This window comes from Gorilla gorilla, chromosome 15 (genome assembly GCF_029281585.2).
Source record: "Gorilla gorilla gorilla isolate KB3781 chromosome 15, NHGRI_mGorGor1-v2.1_pri, whole genome shotgun sequence".
In the NCBI taxonomy this organism is placed as follows: Eukaryota; Metazoa; Chordata; class Mammalia; order Primates; family Hominidae; genus Gorilla; species Gorilla gorilla.
Window position 1 is genome coordinate 116,123,901 of NC_073239.2, and position 19,797 is coordinate 116,143,697.

The window sequence follows — 19,797 nt, forward strand, 5'->3', positions numbered from 1 at the left end:
TCCTTCCTGAAATCCAATTTGTACCGGTCTCAACAGCAGGTCACTTCACCTGGACCCAGCTGAATCACCAGCTCCTTTTATGATATTTGTGTTTGTTTCACAATTTCTCAAGGACTAAAGCAGCTCAGTTTGCATTGCTTTCTGCTGGTAAGGGCGGGAGAGGTGGTGGTGGTGACCGCCACAGGAGTGATGGTAGAGAAGGAAGATGTTCTCTCGCTCTCTCTCCTCTACATCTGACATCTTAGAGATGGCCTCTTAGAGAAAGGGAGGACGATGTGGAATGTTACTGACATCTTTACAAAAACTGATTTTTTTCCACTCAACACAAATAATTTCCCATCTGGTCTGCTGTGGCCACACCAAGGAGCCTTGATGCAAGGTTCGGGGCGTTCAGAGAGAAGCCCAACACGAACGGTTCTCTGTGTAGGCCAATTCCGACAAAAAATATATACAACTAAATGATTTGTGAACCAAAGCATTTAACTACTTCCTTTTGTTTCTTTTTCTCAAAGGTTGTCAAACAACCCTTTTTCTCCTGTACAATAGGACTTAACATACAAATTTTTTTTTTTTGCAATATTTTATCCTGCCAAATTAAAAAAATATATTATGGCAGCCTGTTTGTTTTTGTTTTTTTTTCTTTTTATTTCCAAATTCACTAACAAAAAGGTACATTAAATCCCTTTAAAAGGACAAGCTTACAGTTAAAAAATTACGAGCTCCAGTAAAAATACAGCAAGTGCCTACATCATATGAACCAACCAATATATCCATTCCAGAGGGAGGCGGGAAGAGAAAAATAAGTACAGGTCAGAAATGTGATTTTTTTTTTTTCTGCAAAGCAATAACAATATTAAGCACTTTTTTTCTACATACTTTTTCTACATGGTGTAGCAATCCCCTTTGAATCCCCAAATACAAGTTTCTATACATTTTTTTTGAAATAAAAATTCAACACCCAAGGCAGAAAAAAATTTACTAAAACTCCGACTTTACAGTTACTGTAACAAGAACAAATTTATAGACCCACCGTTTAAATTTTACTGCAACATTTTCAAGGAAAAGAAAAGGGTATTTTTTTTCTTGTTTTGTAAAATGCCCAGGCATTCTCGATTATTACAAATACTGGTCCACTTTTACAGTAATCAAGAAATTTTAATATATATAATATATACTAAAACCCCGTCACCAAAAGAAAACAATATACACGCGGCCACTGTGGCATTTTTGTATAACCTATTAAGCAAACTTTGAAAAAAAAAAGATCGCTCCAACACACATACACACAATTTTTTTTACCCTTGTATGTACCCAATACTGTAAACGTATTTTTAAGACAGAGTGCACTAAATTTAACTTTAGAAAAAATTAGCCGTTGTTCCTGAATTGTTTTTGTTTTGCTTTTCATTCAACGATATCAACTTGTAACTTGTGTCACTTGAGTTTTAATTCAGCAGTAAATCACCTCCACTCCATATCTAAGCAGCGTTGTCCCAAAAACAAAAGGGGCTGAGGATAATTCAGCTAATGGATGTCCAAGGTTGTGCTGGGTTTATTTCTTCATTTGATTGGGTCTTATGGCATTTCATATCCTCTATCTTCAAACAGAATTTTTTTTTTTTTTACTTAAAGTAAATGTGGCTTTGTTAGTTTCTAAAGAATGTACTTTTCTTGTTTTACTTTTTTAAAAAGTCTTTTCATTTCAAAAAAAAAGTTTTGCATTTGTCTCAAGAGACTCAAATAGGAAGATCAGTTTTCAAGGCACTCACATCAAATTGAATGGCAGTAGAAAAACTGTCCTATAAATTATGATTTTGTTCTTTATAGTGCCAGTATTGTGAATGCCACGCTTAGCAATACTGACACTCAATCTCAGCTGTCCCTTACAGTTTAACCCACCTCTGGGCCAAAGAGAAGAATATGCTGCAATTTCTTGTTTAGAAGCCATTTAATTTAAATGCAAACAAAAGCTTTAAAGTGCGGGTCAACAGAATTCAAATGTCTAATCTTAACAGTTCAATGTTTAGTACCTTCCAACCTAATGAGATAGAAAAAAAAAAAAAAACCTGGGAAGTAGTGCTGGGCACCTTCTGATGGAACTCATCCCCTGCTTTTTCAGTAAAAGAGAATAGAAATTTGCAAGATCCCCACCCCACCCATCCCTACAATATCATCAGTGTGCATTAAATGAGAGAACACTAACTTCAATTAATTAGGGCATTCGTCTGCTTGGGAAATGATGGATGACCCCTTGTAGCAACATAGGATTTGAGATTTATGTGGTGGGGGTGATTAAAAAAAAGAGAGAAGCTGTCAAGCCAGAAAACGCCTAAAAGAACACCGCTAGTTTCTTCCTTTCTGTGTCACTGCAGGCCACCCCATCTCCCCAAAAAGGTACCCTCAGCCCATTTTATGTAGCCTAATCTACAGCGAATAGCAGCCATGGCACCCCAGGGCACACCAACCGGATAGTATCTGCTGGTCATGCACAACCTCAGAATGCTGTCGGGCCATTTCCCAGAGAAGCCCTCCAAAAACCCTATCTCTGGCGGCGCTGAGTCTGTGGGGTGCCTCCCCCAGCACCACCACTCAAGGTTTCCCTTATGTAATATGAAAGCCGAAATCAACACAGAAAAGGCTGCTTGACTCGGGACGACATGAGTGCTACATCTCCATTCCAGTTCTGAAACAAAGTGCTACGACTTGAAAGATTGTTATCCGCTGTACATCCACACCCCCCACCCCAAAAACAAAAACCAAAAAAAATTAAAAAATAATTTTAAAAAAAACTGCATGCCACTTTTTATTTCAGGACAAAAAAAAAAGGAAGGAATGAAAAAGTAAACAACTTTAAAAGTCATTTGAGTGTTGGCTTCTTCACAAGAAATTACACATGCTTAGCTTAAATTTCAAAAAAGCAGCACCACCCCTCCCCCCAAATTATAATTTAAAAGATATGCTTCCCCTCTAACATTGCTTGCGAGTCATTGCTCAGGCTACTACCGGGTTTAAAAAAAAAAGTAAAGAAGGGATGGATACCCAACAAAATCTCTTAAAGGAATTCAAACAGAAAAAATAATAATAAAAAGTACCTGCACATGCCAAAAAAATTACAAAACCCAATAAATACAGAAATTATTGCACAGTTAAAAGGCTCCACAATTTGTACTGCCTTAATCAACCCTCGGGTTTCCATAGGACTTCGCAGACACAGGTTAGGTTGGAGTGCCGCCTCCCCTGGGCCCCGGGGACACGCGGGGTGCGGGGTGGCGGTGACACGGAGGCAAGTCAGGTCAGCATTCTCTCAGTTGGCAACGGTTCCACTGTACAGGTGCGGGGCGCCGGGGCCCGCGCGCTTAGCTCCTCTCGGCCTGCTCGATTTTGACGTCGTTAGTCAGCAAGTGCTCGCCGTGCCACTTTTTCATGTGTTTCTCCAGGGTGCTGTAGACGCTGAAGGGCATCTGGCAGATGTCGCAGCGGTACACCTCCTTGCCGATCTGCCCGTGCGTCTTCATGTGGCGCGTGAGCTTGCTGCTCTGCGCGCACGCGTAGTTGCACAGCTCGCACTTGTAAGGCCGCTCGCCGGTGTGGCTCCGCCGGTGCACCGTCAAGTTGCTGCAGTTCTTGAACACCTTGCCGCAGTACTCGCACGTGTCGCTGCGGCGGCCCTCCTTGGAGCTGGGCCGCCCGGGGCCCGGGCCGCCCAGGTGCGGGGTGCTGCCTCCGCTGGCCGTGCCGCTGCGGCCCGAGAGGCCGCCGTCCAGCAGGTCCCCGGGCGGCGTGGAGAAGCGCAGGCTGCCGTTCTCGGACGAGTGCTCGGACGACGTGGCGAAGGGCGACTGTCGTGCGTCCGTGAAGCCCAGGAAGGGGTCCTTCATGAAGTGCCGCGACGCCGCGTAGCCCACCAGCCACTGCGAGTACACGTTCTCGGACGGGATGAGCGCGGCGGGCGGCAGCTCCAGGTCCTTCTCCACCTTGATGCGCTTGGCGGCGCTGTTGAGCCCGGGGCTGGGCAGCGGCGCGGGCTTGCGCGGGAAGAGCCCGGGGAAGGGCTCGGTGCCTGGCGCGAAGCCGCCCCCGCGCCCGTTGACCGCGCCGCCCGCGCCCGCGTCCCCGCAGCCGCCCGCGTCGTCATCGTCGCCCGCGTCCCCGCCGCCCGCCGCACGCTTCAGGAAGGCGCCGCGCTTCTGCTTGTCGGCCAGGAGCTCGCCGTACTGCGGCAGTGCGCCTAGGCCCACGTTCTCCATGACCTTGCCCAGCACCAGCGCCTTCTCGTCAGCCAGCACCTTGGCCGCGCCGCCCCCCGCGCCCGGGACCCCGGGCACCCCACCACCGCCGTTCTCGCGGTTGCGACTCAGCTCCGAGTCCATGCTGAAGCTCGACTCGGGCCGGCTCTCGTTCTCCAGTAGCAGCTCCTCCTCCTCCTCCTCTTCCTCCTCGTCCTCCTCCTCCGGCTCGTGGCCCAGCGACGGGTCGCTCTCGTGGTGGCGGAAGTCGCCATCGGCCGCCTTGAGGCCCTCGCCCGCCAGCTCGCTGGTGCCGGGCTCGGGGGAGCTGGCGGCCGAGAGCCCGTCGTCGGAGCGGCCGGCCAGCGAGCCGGCCTTGTGCATGTGCGTCTTCATGTGGCGCTTGAGCTTGCTGGCCTGCGAGCACGCGTGGTCGCACAGCTGGCACTTGTAGGGCTTCTCGCCCGTGTGACTGCGCCGGTGCACGATGAGATTGCTCTGGAACTTGAAGGTCTTGCCGCAGAACTCGCACGACTTGCTCTTGGCCGGCGGCTGCGGGGGCGGCGTGCCGCCAGGGGGCATGGGCGGCAGCGGCGGCGTGCTCAGGAACGGGGACTTGGGGCTGGGCTGGAAGGGGTTCAGGAGCCGGTGCATAGGGTTGCCGCGGCCCGGGGACACGGGCGGCGGCGTGGAGCTGTTGCCCGCCAGCTCGCGGAGCCGCCGCGAGAAGTCCATGGCGGGCGAGTCGATGGCCATGGGGTTCAGGCGCATGACTCGGTCGAAGGCACTGGGGTGCTGGGCGACGAGCCCCATCTCCTCGGCACTGAGGCGGTGCGGGTCCAGGTGGTGGCGCGGCGGGGGACTGAAGAGAGGCGGCGTGCCCGGCAGGCGGCCCTCGCCGAAGCCCGGGTGGTCCCGCAGGATGGGGCCCGTCATGCGCAGCAGGTTGAAGGGGTTGCTGTCGCCCAGGAAATTCATGAGCGGGGACTGCGCCACGGCCTCCGGCCCGAGCGGCGGCGGGATGGTGAGCCGCGGCGTGAGCGAGCTGCTGGCCGGCCCGGGCTCCAGGTAGATGCGGAAGCCGTGCGTGTTCTGCGCGTGCTGCAGCAGGAACCACGCGCTGTTGAAGGGCTGCTTGCATGTTGTGCAAATGTAGCTGGAAGGCTCATCTTTACCTGGGGAAACACACGGACAGAAAGGCAGAGACAGCGTGAGAAGCGGCAGCGGGGCGCGGGCACCGCAGGGCCACTGGCCTGGGGGACGCGGCCCGGGCTGATCCGGGATCCCAGTGCCCTGCCTGACAGGGGCTGCAGGGCCGCTTGCAAGCAGGCCTTGTCTCCTCCTGGCTGGGGGGCCGAAGACGCAGGGTCTGTGGGCGGGCGGCCCTGGCCACCTGGGCGCCAGCGACTTACTTCAATTGTGTAAGACCCGCCTTGCTCCCCCAAAGGAAAGGGATTCTGATCTCCATTACCTCCGAGGCCACGGGAGATCGTGTTTGTGAGAATACGATCCAGTAGTAGGAATTCTGTCAAGGCTGGACTGTGTAACAGCCCTGGCAAATCCCAGCCCTCCAGGATGCTCCACACCCGAAACCATCTAGGCCAGGGCTTCTCAGTCAAGGCACTACTGACATTTACATCCTAATTCTTTGGGCGGTGGGGGCTGTCCTGCGCATTGCAGGATGTTTAGCAACATCCTCTGCCAGCACCCACTAGATAGATGCCAGGAGCATCCACCTCCCCCAGTTGCGAGGACCAAAAATGTCTCCAGGCCTTGCCAAATCTTCCCAGGGAGGGGGGCAAGATCACCAACCCCTTTGAGAACAACCAATTCTGATAATATTTGATTCCAGGGAGTTGTACAGAAACACAAATCAAACTGTACTATCCTGCAAACTTCTTTTTTTTTAAGAGAAATAGCTGCAATACCTCTGCAACATTTGGGATTTTTAGCTATAGGAAATTCTCGTGTTTCCTACACCACCGTCTGTGCAGAAAGCACTGTACACCTGAATATGGATTCGTAGGAACAGAAGAAATTTAACATGCTGTGAAGACCCGCTACTACTGTGACAGCTGCCCCCACCCCGTGTCCTCACACACACGCCCAAACACCGCTTGGAATTCCACCTCCAGACCCCAGGGAAGGCGGGGGCACACTGGCCTAAATGAGTCTTTCAAAGTCCTCTGCCAGAATACTAAGCAATGAAAGAACATCCTCACATCTGACAGGGCAGTCAGGATGAACAGTGGCAAATGCTGATGTGTTAGCAACTGGCTCTGGTGACACGGGCAGCAAATTGTAGCGAACACTCGTGGTATGGAGCCAAAACGTCATGGTCTGTGTCCATCACTGAGACAGTCGCAAAATGGAGGCTGAACATTTCCTCCGGAACCCATCCTGCAAGTGCCCTCCTGCACCTGGGGGTGAAGCTCGCCGCTTTTCCAGCATGTACCTCTCCTAATGCTCTGCATAAAAGAGACGGTGCAAACAGGACCCGTCTTCCAGCATTGCACTCACTAGCTGGGGAAGCAAGAGGAACAAGAATCCCAGCTCAGATCCAGCAGAAGACATGGCATGCGAGATCTTGAAAGATCCCTTTTGTTTTCTCAAACTTTCATCTACCTGGAAGATTTTAACACAGATGCTAAAGTACACGAGCCACAAGCTCTGGTGAAGTCAAACGTGCAAATGAATGACCCTTCCCAATATCGGTAAGTTGCCATGGGAAGTGGAGAAAACAGTCCCCTGTCTCACCCTCTCCACCAATCAATTACAGGCCTTCTGAAATCCTAGGCAGACAGCATTTTTGTTTTCCACCCACTAATTATGTTTCTGGAAGGCTGCACTCTTAGCAGTGTTTATAGGCACATAAACTTTCGTTTGGAAACCATCTTTTAAAAATCAAGTGACTCGGGGACCAAATACCCTGAATTCCATCCAAGGGCTTCAGTCTTGAGTGTGGCCTGTGCCTCTGCCTGAAACTGGACTTGCCAGTTTCTGAGGGGCCGGGACCTCCCCAAGACATCCCATGCCTGCAGCGTCACAGAAGGCTTCGTGCTGTCCGAGGGGCAGGGTGGAGACTCCCCCCCGCGACCTCAGAACCAGTTGGCCCAGGACACCAACACTAGAAACCGAGCCACGTTGTTACAAGTTTGGCATTACATAGGGATTCTTTCCCTCTCCTCTCCTATTCTGTGTGTTTGGTGATGAGAAGACGGTGGTAGGGAGGACAGAAATGAAAAAGGAATTCTGAAGTTCGGCCTCATCCCTCTTTTAAAAACAGCTCAAGGAGCGCCTCTGAGGCTGTCTTCTTTCTCCAGGGTGTCTGGGTCATTTCCCTCTCTTAGTCATCCAGGTAACTCAGTTCTCCCATGAAGGAGCCCCTGAGGGGAAACCTCCCCACCTAAGGTAGGGCAGGGACGCCTTCCCAAGGCCCTGGGTGGCCGCGATTCTCCCTGTAAGGCCACCCCAACACCACAGCCCTCCTGCTCTGTGCACTCTCAGCGAACAGAGGATGTGCCCAGCTTCCCTGGGGGCAGCATTTCTGTCCTACACTTATTAGTGATTGTACTTGGGGAACAGCACGCCTTAGCTCAGACAGCCTCACAGGAGAGCTGGCCAGAAGCCATATTTACACGACTCCTCACACCCTTTTTGGGAACAAGGCAGAATAAATAAGTAATAAAAAAAGAAGCTAGATAAACGTCCTTTTCTGACACAGGAGCTAATAACACAAATGAAGTGCCCCTTCCTGCAGGGTTATAGATCTTCAAATTAAAGATCGTTCCTGTACCCTGCACCGCCCTTCAGCCACTCTAATTAATCAATTCACAGCTTTCCGTCACTTTAGTTCCTCATGTTTTCAAGTCAGGCCACCTCCCTTCCCCCAATCTCTTTTTCATCATCTCTGTTTCCCTGGGAAGTGCTCCAGAGCACTTCCTGTTTCTTGATCTGGGTGGCCACAGATTTTCTAGAAAGTTCCGTGGCTGGTGAGGAAAGAACATGGCTATCAGAGGAAAATGCAGAGCGCTTAGGCAGGCCAGCAGTGAAGGCGGCTCTACAGCCGAAATGGCCAAGTCATGGGTTTTTCAACTCAAAAGGGCAGTTACTGGAAGTCAGGTGCTAAAGAGCTCAAGTGTTTCCACTTCTTGTTTGTTTGTTTTAAATGCTTCTGGCTGGGCACGGTGGCTCACGCCTGTAATCCCAGCACTTTGGGAGGCCGAAGCGGGTGGATCACTTGAGGTCAGGAGTTCAAGACCAGCCTGGCCAACATGATGAAACCCCATCTCTGCTAAAAATACAAAAATTAGCCGGGTGTGGTGGCATATGCCTATAATCCCAGCTACTCAGGAGGCTGAGGCAGGAGAATCGCTTGAACCCGGGAGACGGAAGTGGCAGTGAGCTGAGATCGAACCACTGCACTCCAGCCTGGGCGACAGAATGAGAATCCATCTAAAAAAAAAAAAAAAAAACTTCTAAAACTAACTTGGAGCAACATAGGGAGGGCATTACCTGTCCATAATTCACCATCAGGTGAGAAGAGCGATGTTTATTCATCAGGCTGGATTTCAGGGCCACCTGTCCTGCCTGGGAAGCTCTTACTGGACCCGTGTCCGTGAACCGCTTTGGTTCCAATACTTCCCTCTGCACAATGGCAAGATTTCACTTCAGGCGATGGCCTCCAGTGCAGGATCTGAAGCCTTCCGATATCCTAAAAATCACCCAGCCCTCAGAGGCCCACCCTAGACAACTTTCTTTCCAGTCCCCCCTCCCTTCTTTTTTTAATAAAATGTTCATTTCCTTATTATCACTCCATGGTTATCTCTTGCCCAGAAGTAGCCCTGAGCATGAGGCTTGCTCACTTTCAGAAATGGAACAATGTCAGAAAGTCTTTGAAGAGCCACTCAGAACATTTTTCTATTTGAAACCTCGCTAAATATTTTAAACACATGACACGCAGTCTCGGACGGCTCATTTTTAAGTGCAGCAAAAGACCCCTGGTGAGCAGGCTGCTTCTGACTGGGGGCTGGCCCACTCCCCTTCCCAGGACCAGATGTTTCCTGGCTGTCACCCCCCTCCAGGAACTGAGGGCCACCTGCCCACAGGTGAGCTGGAGGCTGCACTGTGGAAAGGGGTGACAACTTTATGCTAGCGGCCCAGAAAGGCTGCTGAGATTCCCACTGATAGGTCAAGGCCTAGATTATTTAGAAGCGATTTACCCAGCAACATCAAACCTGGCCTACAGACCTAGAAACGTCAGCTACACTTTGCTCAGTAAGTCACGCTTGGCGACTCAGACCCAGGGCTTCGTCTTCCCTTTGCTTCTTTCCATCCTTCTTCCTTTCTCAGACATTTTTTGTATCCATTGACAGAAACCCACACTGGATCTTCTTTGCTCCACTGGCTCTAGACAGAGCCCCGGGACATCTTTCTCAAATGCAATACCCTGGGTCATGAGAACCCTGGACAACAGCAGTGCGTCCATACCCCTCTGCCTTGGTGTTCCCAGAAGGAGGAATTCAGTCAATTCATTTAACCTCTCTGAGGCTTGACTTCCTCATCAGTAGAATGGGAATAATATACCTGGCTCCAGAGAGGGCTGGGGAGACCGAATGAGCTCCTGTATGTGGGCACAGCCTATAAATCGCACATGGCTATGCAGGCGTTACGATGGGGTTTGCACGTTTTGTTTTTTTATTATCCATCCTTGTACCTGGTCATGGATGTTTCAGGGATGACTTTCAGTATAACTCCAGCAATAATGAAACCCTGGAGGACATTTAATGCAGCCTGCCTCATGCATTAGAGGTTCTAGGGAAGCAGAAACTTGCAAACATTGAGGAAACATCGTTTTTTATTATGATGCTTGGGAACCGACGTGCAGCTGGACTCCTGCAATGAAATGTGACTCTCCCTCTGCCATTAGGCTTTTTTATGAGCATTTAAATAATTGTTCCTCCTTATTAAGCTGGCTACTCTAATAATACCAATAAAGGTATCAGAGATGTTCAATAAAAAACACACCTTTAATTGAAATTATTATCCAATGAAAAGGCCATAATTGATAGGGGTCCTCCTAAGGCCAAGTGATACCAAAGGGAAGGGCATTCCTGCCTGGGTGAGATTTAGTGGCCCACTGCTGTTCGAGAAGGAGCAGCAAGGAGACACCCTCTCGACTCAAGCAGGGCCTGGGGTGATATCCTGAGGTTGGGGGGCTAAAGTAAGAACTGGGTTCTGGCTTTACAGGCCCCTCTACAGGTTGCAAAACACTTTACACTAGGCGTGGCATTTCCCATGCATTCACTCACACCATCTTTGCTCACTGTGGCCTCAAGGGGGGCCAGGCGAAAACTGCATCCCAGCTGGCACGTGAGCAAACTGACGCTCAGAGAAGCAAAGTGGCATGGCCAGAAAGGAGCAGGCCACGCTCCTCCTCAGGCTTCCCGACCCCTGAGCAAGGCTCCAGCCCCGCCTCAGCACACAGCACCACCTGAGGCATTTATCGTCAGGGCCTGTTTCACAATGAAAATGGCCACGAAGCAGGTTCTCCCACCACACTGTGAGTGTCCTCCCAGTGGAAGGCACTGATGATGTTTGGTTGGAACCCGGTCAGGTCCACCACAGGCCTTGACCCTGGAGAGGAGAAGGGGAGACGTTTCACAGAGCGAGCAAGCGAGCCTGCTGGGTATGACACGTCACTGGGGACCTCGTGAGGCAGACACCGAAGTGGCCAAATCCAGGGATGGGAAACCAGATCCCAGGGCCCCCTGTGGCAGCTCCCTTCCCCGCTCTGGACTTCAGGGTACCCAGTACCCAAGGAGATGGCTGGTTTCACCGGCCAACCACTCAGTCTGCCTCCAGAATCCGTCTGCTAAAGATACCGTCTCCACAGTTCCAAAATGATCGTAATTATCAGTGTTATCCCTCAGATGTGTAGATTCCTTATTCATTTAAAAACTATCCTCTTTCATGACGTCAGAAAGGAGATGTCCATTGGGCACCGCAGGGGTCTATTTAAGTTTCATGTCTATATCATTCTGGGCACAGCCATCTGCAGAATTGATAACCATCCCTGCCTGTTCCAAATGCATTCCGTGAAACCTCAGCTCTCTCCAAGACAAAGGCGGAACTGGGGAAATAACACTCACAGTGGTAACAAGAAAGCTTTATGAAATCCTTACCACCTGCCAGGCCTGAGCTAAGCACACCAAGGACCTCACATGCTGCTCCAACAACCCCTGCAGTACCCACCGTCATGATGACCATTTTACAGATGAAGAAACTGAGGACGGGAAGAGATAGGGGATCCGCCTGGGGCTGCACAGCTGCCCACGGTAAAGCCTGTGCTCTTGTTACGCTGTTCTGATAAACGCTGGGTCAGAAGAGCAGCAGACACACTCTGGGCAGGGATGGGGCTAGCTACCTGGGCCTCAGTATTTTACCTTTCATTTCAGCCCACGTACTAACAAAAATGTCAAGATGTGTTGCTTTTGGCTAGAATTGCAGTAACTCCATGAAATCATGCTGATTATCTCATGGCAAAAATAATAGATGCCATTTAGAAGAGAAAAACCTTTCAAAGCAAGTGGCCCACGGAGGGGTGTAAGTGCTGATGGTATTAGCAGTGGTACTATGACCAATAAGACATGGTCTCCTCTGGTGGGAATGTGCTGAGCCAGCCTCTAGCTAAGAAAGCCACTGCCCCCACACCAAGGCCTGTGGTAGACATTGCCAGTTCATCCCCGCACTCTCCCTCCAGGCCTTGGACTCCTCTTTAACCCCAGGCTCCAGGCAGTCATTGCCAAATAAAGCATGCCTGCACCTCTTTGCCATCCCTGGATCTCAGTAGATGTAAATCCAGTAAGTGTGGGATCAAAATAGATGGGGCTGAATGAGCTTGGTAGCACTGTGTGTTCTGCTGAGAACTTTGTCTACATCTGACTTTCATTAATTCACTGAACAAACAGGATCTGGGCCCCCTTCATCTGCTAGGTACTATGCTGGTAGCTAAGGGTGCAGCTCACACTCCAGGGGGAGACAGGGAACCCCCAGTAACCCACTCCATTATTTAATGCAAATTATGAGTGACGCTAGGAGAAGTTCAGGGTGCTGGGAGAGAGAAGAATTCAAGGGCTTGACTCAACTTGGGGGTTCAGAACCCACAGGATGCCAGACCTCCTACCCACATCACCTCATTTAGACCCCACCTAACTCTACACACGGTGACCATTGACCGAAGAAATAAGGGAAGCCCAGAGAACTTGGACAAGTTGCTCAAGAAGAAATTATTGACCTTAGCTTATTTATTTAAAATTCATCTTCCAGACTCCAAGCTCCTTGAGGACAGGGACGGCGCTGGTCTTGGGGACTGCTTGGACACCAGCCTGCAACATGGTGACTCACGCAAAGTTGCACTTCAGGACTGCCAGCGGCCGAGACATCCGACAGACCAGGAGTCTTCTCAGCCTCCTGCCAGCACGAGCCATGTTCCTTCCAGACCCACTTCAAAGCCCAGACACTTCGGCCAAGTTGCTGGACATCACAGGGCTTCAGGGTCCTCATCCACACAGGGAAAACAATACCTGCCTTCCTGGGTCGTTTGCTGTAGGATGAGGGCTCGTCGTGGTAAAATACCCCAAATAGGGACCCACATACAGTAGGCACTGGGTACACGGGAGGTGACAGAGACCGGAACTTGGGACTTTCTCTGCGTTTTCTCATGGTCAGCGTTCCTGAAGTCCCACCAAGACAAGGACTAGACCTGGGAAGACACTGCAACTCCACAGTGCACATGCCGCCCTCCACACCAGGCCCCCTGCAGAGAGCAGAGCTCCACTCAGCACTCTCAACAAAAGGTCTCTCTTCCCCAGCAGAGAACACACCCAGCACTGCCCCCACCCCGAAGCCGGCTGCATCCCAACCACCAAAGCATGCCAGAATCCCAGGGGACTACACACAGAACCAAGACAGTATGCCACCACCTCTGCTACCACCCACCCCAGAACCAGGGACAGATCTTCCCAAATCACAGAGCTGGTGGGGCCTCCCTGATGCCCAGGACGATGTATCAGGCACCCCAGCCTTTGGGATCCGGTCCCACTTGCTGCCTGCCTTTTGCACACACCCATGAGCTGCCCACTCGCCCTCTCGGTGCCTCCCTTTGGGCAGCGCATTTTCACACCTCCATGCCCTTGCTGGTGCCATTCCTGCTTCCTGGAATACCTGCTGTTTATTCTCTCCCCATAAAATATCTTTTCAGATCCAGCCCAAGTCTAATCCCCTCAGCATTCCACAGCATTGTATTTAGATCTGCTTCATATTGATCACCATACTGAACTGTCATCTTTTGTCCGTGACCTTGGTGTGTTCAGCATGGCTACAGCCTGCACGTGCCAATGTTGGCCTTTTGCTCTCAGGTGGATGCTCACAGCCACTTTGGAAAGTGGGTTTTAACCCAGGTTCTCTATAGAGAAAAGAAACTAAGTCTCATCACAGTTGAGTGAGGGGCCCCAGGTCACAGGGCTGGTGAGTGGCAGAGTCAAGATGCACACCCGAGTCCGTCTGACCCCAGAGCCTGTGCTGGGTCCAGACTCACAACTGGCTGCCCCTCACATAGGGATGGCAGACCCTGTGGTGGCCAGCCCTGGGAAGGAGCCTGAACCAGCCCTGTGCAATCATTCCGCCTGCACCTGGGATTGCCAGCAAGCCAGCCTGGGAGGCTAAGCTGAGGCCTTTGAGGGCAGGAAATGGCCCAGAAGAAAGAGGCTGCACACAGCAAGAAAACCTCGCTCACCCCATAGTGTTGGGTGACCGTCCACTTACCCTCATGGGACCCCTGCATCAGAGGTGAGCTGTGCGGCTTCATCTGCCTGGACTTAATTCAGGCTTTGAGAAAAATGCTAGGAAGCTGGGCCTACACCCCTCAAACAAAGAGCCCCAGCATTCCCCTTGACAGCCAGATTTGCACAAAAACGCCAGTGAGTCTTGCTTTCCTCACTCAGGGTCATAGGTGGGGGTCAGGGAGTGGGAGTGGGTTAAACTGTAGACACAGAGAATTGTCAGACAAAGCAGAAACCTCAAGTGACTTTTGAGCACCTGGGGAGGAGGCAGGCAGCAAAACTACCTGATGAGGCCGGGCGTGGTGGCTCACGCCTGGAATCCCAGCACTTTGGGAGGCCAAGGCGGGCAGATCACCTGAGGTCAAGAGTTGGAGACCAGCCTGGCCAATATGGTGAAACCCCATCTCTACTAAAAATACAAAAATTAGCTGGGCATGGTGGTACGCACCTATAATCCCAGCTACTCAGGAGGCTGAGGCAGGAGAATTGCTTGAACCCAGGAGGCGGAGGTTGCGGTGAGCTGAGATCACACCACTGCACTCCAGCCTGGGTGACAAAGTGAGACTCTGCCTTAAAAAAAAGAAAAAAAAAAAACTATATGACAAGTAATGTTCAAGCCGGACACAGAGAACCGGAGGTGCCCAGGCCAAGGAGGGAAAGGTCCGCAAGGTAGGGAGCTGTGTGAGCACACTCAAGGTGCATGGTGCTGGGCCACACGACGGAGAAAGCAGCTCTGTTTGCCCTAGAATGAGGCAGGTTGGGGGAAATGGGAAATGCAACCGGAGAGGCCAATATATACCCAAGAGCATTCCACAAAAGGGGTCTCCATCCAGTGCAGGCCTGGCTCATTCCACAGGGCTGTCCTCACTCCTGCACACTCGCCCTCCTGACCCAGGGTAAGTGTTAGGTGTGCAGAAGACACCCTGCTCCCGAGGTGCTTTCCCAGGGAAGCCCTGGAAGAGTATCAGGATGACCCAAGACCTCACCGCATCTGGCAACCCAGAAATGGTATCGTTACAGCAAGAAATGAGAGCATGGCTTCACCGTCAACTTCTCAACAACATTTATTCACTTGTTCCTTCCTCCCTTCCTTCACAGATGCACGATGTGTCCACTCTGTGCCAGGCCCTATGCCAAGAGGAGGGACACACAAAGAAATGAAGGTCTGTCCTCATGGAGCCCAAAGTCTAGAGCAAGAGGCCAGTGACTCCAGGAACATCTAGGCAGGGTTCAGGCCACTCAGTCACTAGTGAAGGGTGTGCCAAGCAGTGTGGAACCCAGAGGAAGGAGAGGCTGACATCCTGGGGGGGCCAGGAAAGATTCTCCGAGGAAGAGACCCTGGTGTTCATTCAGAAGGGAAAATAAGAGTGCATCATGCACAGTGGCTCACGCCTGTAATCCCAGCACTTTGGGAGGCTGAGGAAGGTGGATCACCTGAGGTCAGGAGTTTGAGACCAGCCTGGCCAACACGGTGAAACCTCATCTCTACTAAAAATACAAAAATTAGCCAGGCATGGTGGCAGGTGCCTGTAGTCCCAGCTACTCGGGAGGCTGAGGCAGGAGAATTGGTTGAACCTGGGAGGCAGAGGTTGCAGTGAGACGAGGTCACACCACTGCACTCCAGCCTGGGTGACGGAACAAGACTCCGTCTCAAAAAAAAGTGCCTCATGCAGAGAAGGGAGGGAAAGGGCATGCATGCCTGGCAGAGGTACTGCATGCCCAAAGGCGGAGGTGGGACTCCAGACTCAAAGAAAGGAAGAACTAAAGGTGAAATTGAAAAGGGGGAGGTTCTGAAAACACACAAGAAACTTAGCTGGATATAGAGCAAATTCCATTGCTGTAAATCCCATCATAGTGAAAACTTTCCTATTTTGTCCATGAAAAATTTCAAGCCCACACTCAAGGCCTACTCAAGTCAAGAACTGTTCAGTATAAGGGAAAATCTCAATATAACAAAAGGATGCAGGTGAACCCTTCAGAGGATCACCCTTCCCAAGCTGCGAAACCATAAGGTATAAAGGAATGAAACTTAAAATCCAGTCTATGAAGATCACTAGCAAGGAAGGTGGCTTCTATGTTACCCTCTCCAGCAGGAGTTCAACGATTCCAGCAAGCCTCACATCTGAATACCCTAGGCCTGTGAATCCACCTTCAGAAACAAGACAGTCCAGGCTGTCAGTGGAACAGGGAAGTATTAAAACTGAACTATGGCTGCATGCACCCGAGATTTCCCAAAACAGTCTGTGTTTCAACCGTTCAATTCGTTGGTTAGCCCAGGTGTGCAGTTTCAGGCTCAAGAAACAGCCACCCAACCCCAAAATAAAGCAACATTGCCAGCCACAGGGGTATCACGGCACAGGGTGAAAACAGTGGTGTTTGTCAGTAAGATGGAAGAGCCGGGGCAGGACGCACAGAGCAATTTTCCATGTGGCAAGTCATCTGCAGCATTTGTGAAAAACTACAGCACATTCCTAGAGGTTGTCTTTAGAGGTCTCCCCTTCGGATAAGGCACTGAAATCCACTGGAAATAATAAAGAATGCATTGTCAGAGTCCCTTGAAATCTGCTTTCTGTGAACTTCCCTGAAAAGGGCCTACGCTGTTCCGGTGGGTTTTGGTGGGCCGATAGCTGAGCTCACTTTGACGGTGACGTTCCCCCACGCCGCCCAACATGAGAGTTTTCTGAAAGGATTCTAGAACTCTGGGGACAGGAATTTTGCAGAGAATGTGAAAGAGAAGCACAGAGCAAACCATCCTTATCATTTAATGGACAAATAAAGAGGGAGTTAGGAGATAAACAGGCAAAAAAAAAAAAAAAAAAAGCCAGGAGTCGGCTGCAGGTGTGTGAGCGGGGACCAGTGTGTAGCTGTTTCTCACTCACACGTGGGATCTCAGTCTCCCCAGAAGCACCCCATGCAGGCCTTCCTCCTCCTCCTCCTCCTCCTCGAGACAGGAAGTCTCCCCTCTCCATAATTCACGACTTCCTTCACCAGGCAAGCCTCCATCTTTCCTTTCTTTAAATCCACAAAAAATCTCGACATTCCACCCAAGAAGTATGGCAGAGCAGTAAATCTCATTTTAATGGAGTGTACGTTTAGCTCCAAGGAGATAATTGACGTTATGGAGAGCCTCGACACCGAGTTATATAGGTTAGCTAATGCAGAGGGGACTCATTACTGACACACTACAAACAAGTAGTAATATATGTATATTGTTCTGAGTGGCGTTAGAGCAAAAGTGTTCCGGTCCGCGGGGATTGATAAAGCACAAGAAAACAGCAGATATGCACTTGTAAATTTGTCTCATTTGTCTCTGAAGTTAAAGGTTATTCCCTTGTTCTGAATTTGTAATAAAAACATGCTAGCCCAGGGTTTGTGGAGAATGTTTGAATATTTAAATTGTGTATAATGATAGGCAATTATAGGGTAAAAAACTGGACCTTATGAATGGGGGGAACACCGTTTGGATCACCAAGTGTTTTCTTTTATCTTTAATGCATTTTGCAAGTAATTTCCCCCCAGTGGGGTTCAGAGACCATTACCCAGTCCCACAACCACTAACCAGTAACTAACCAAGCTTGGGTTTGCCCGGGTGGATAGGCTCTTTTCCTTCTTTTTTCTTTTCCTTTCTTTTGTTAGTTTTGTTTCCTTCGATATGCAGAATACATCTCTCCAACCAATGGCTGGCCTGGGGCTGGGGCTGGGGCTGGGGCTAGGGCTGAGGCTGAAACCGTGGCCTCTGTCCCCAGCAGGTCAGTTCGTCTTTCTGGGGAAGGACAAGGCTGGCCATAGGGAGAGGTCTGAGGGGCAGGGTGTGAATTTCCTCTGCTCCCCCAGTGGGCTCCCTTCTCCCCAACCCTCTCCCGGGAGGAGGGCCAGGGGCTGGTGGGGAGCCCCAGCTGTGCCACCGGCTTGGGGCGGGGGGTGGCGCTGCGGCTCCCGCGGCTGGAGCCCAGGTGCCCGCCTGGCCAAGTCCGCTGTCGGCCCAGGTTAACCAACTGCAGTGCTAGAGTAACTCCAGCCAGCTTGTCACTGAGCACAAAAGTCATCAGCCAGTGAATGTTCTTTTCTGCACCACAATTAAGACGAATCAATACGACGTGCCACAAATGGTATTTTACTCTCAATAAGAACTCGAGCTGAGTTTATTCAGAATATTTTAGCGCTTCCCCGGGGGATTTTGGGCCGACGCAGATGGCAAATAAAGTACTCAGCCTAAGGCTACAGCACATTATGGTAATTCTAATGTCAGATGTACTTTAATATACAGCTCTATTTAATCACCCCATTATTTCACATTTCCATATGAAAAACCTGCGGCACTTCTGCAGCGCTTTGCCTCTGCCACCGTGCCAAGCTTCCTCCAGCCGCTGCTGGCTGCCGGGACGTGGTCATCTCGCCAGGCACAGCCTGACACTACCGAAGTTTCCGGGTGCCCGGATGCGCAGCCGAACTGCCTGGTGCCGCTAGAACATCAGAGGACTCTAAGATGCACCGAACGCCACCATGGGCGGTTATGGAAGAGAAAAGCTGCACGCACACTACATGCACACACACATGCAAGTTCACAATAAAATGCAGGGGGATGTGTGTGTCCACGTGGGCACACACACACACCCACACACACACAATGTGCAGGAGAGAAACTAATGTCGACAAGGAGTTACACCCACGCTCCTAACACGGCCCTCTCCAGACGCCAACACCCCAGCATGGCGGCTACTGGGTCAGCAGCTGGATCCAATCACAACGCTGGCTCCAGCCTGCGGCCCCAGCAGCTGTGCCCATTGGTTCTCCCACGACTGCCCCCCACCCCATGAGGGCAGGATAAAGGCATCATCCACACGAAGGGGCAGAAGGAGGCCAGGCTGATGACAAAGCCAGAGGGGAGTGCACGAGGTAGAGCGGGGGATGAGAAGGGCTGGGAAACTGCTGCCCACACTGTGTGGGAGCACCTGGAGCAAGAAGGCCCCCAAGATGACCCTTATCGGGGACTATGGGCACTAGGGAATGTGAAGCCTAGAGGTCCAGGCCCAGGAGAGGTGGAGTTCTGTGAATTCCAAGTGGCAGGAGCACCTCAAGGCTGGCTGGGCTGGCCCGCAGAAGCAGGGGTGTGGGCCGAGCCCAGGAAATCACTCTCAAGGCACTCCAAGAAGCCCAGCACAGCACCTGCTGACAATCCAATTCTAGATTTCCCAAAGACAGGTTTTGCTGATGGATGCAATGACACCTGGCACCTGACCCTACTGGGTGTCCCAATAATGAGCCAACATTTAAAGCCACATAACATGATTCACAGAAACAGTTACAGCATATGTCTTTAAAACAAGGCACTTGGGCCAGGCGCGGTGGCTCACACCTGTAATCCCAGCACTTTGGGAGGCCAAAGCGGGCAGATCACGAGGTCAGGAGATCAAGACCATCCTGGCTAATACAGTGAAACCCCGTCTCTACTAAAAATACAAAAAAACTAGCTGGGCGTGGTGGCATGTGCCTGTAGTCCCAGCTACCTGGGAGGCTGAGGCAGTAGAATCGCTTGAACCCGGGAAGTGGAGGTTGCAGTGAGCCGAGATGGCACCATTGCACTCCAGCCTGGGCGACAGAGCAAGACTTCGTCTTAAATAGAAATAAATAAATACTATTTTTTTAAAAAAGGCACTCGCCTGTGCCTTTGTTTTGTTTTGTTTTTTTAGTGAAGTCCCATTCCTAACAATGGGGAAAAAAATCTCTAA

At 50.9% G+C, this 19,797-nt stretch overlaps 1 protein-coding gene across 4 annotated transcripts in view; it reads right to left on the reverse strand.

Annotated features, from left to right (window-relative positions):
• Nucleotides 1-959: 959 nt before the first annotated feature.
• Nucleotides 960-19,797, reverse strand: part of BCL11B (BCL11 transcription factor B) — a 100,878-nt gene continuing 82,040 nt past the window's right edge. For all 4 annotated transcript variants that reach the window (XM_031002024.3, XM_031002023.3, XM_031002026.3 and 1 more), the window contains one exon: nucleotides 960-5,401. In XM_031002024.3, the coding sequence (XP_030857884.1) occupies nucleotides 3,357-5,401 (2,045 nt within the window). In that variant the 3' untranslated portion in view covers nucleotides 960-3,356. The remainder of the gene's footprint in view (nucleotides 5,402-19,797) is intronic.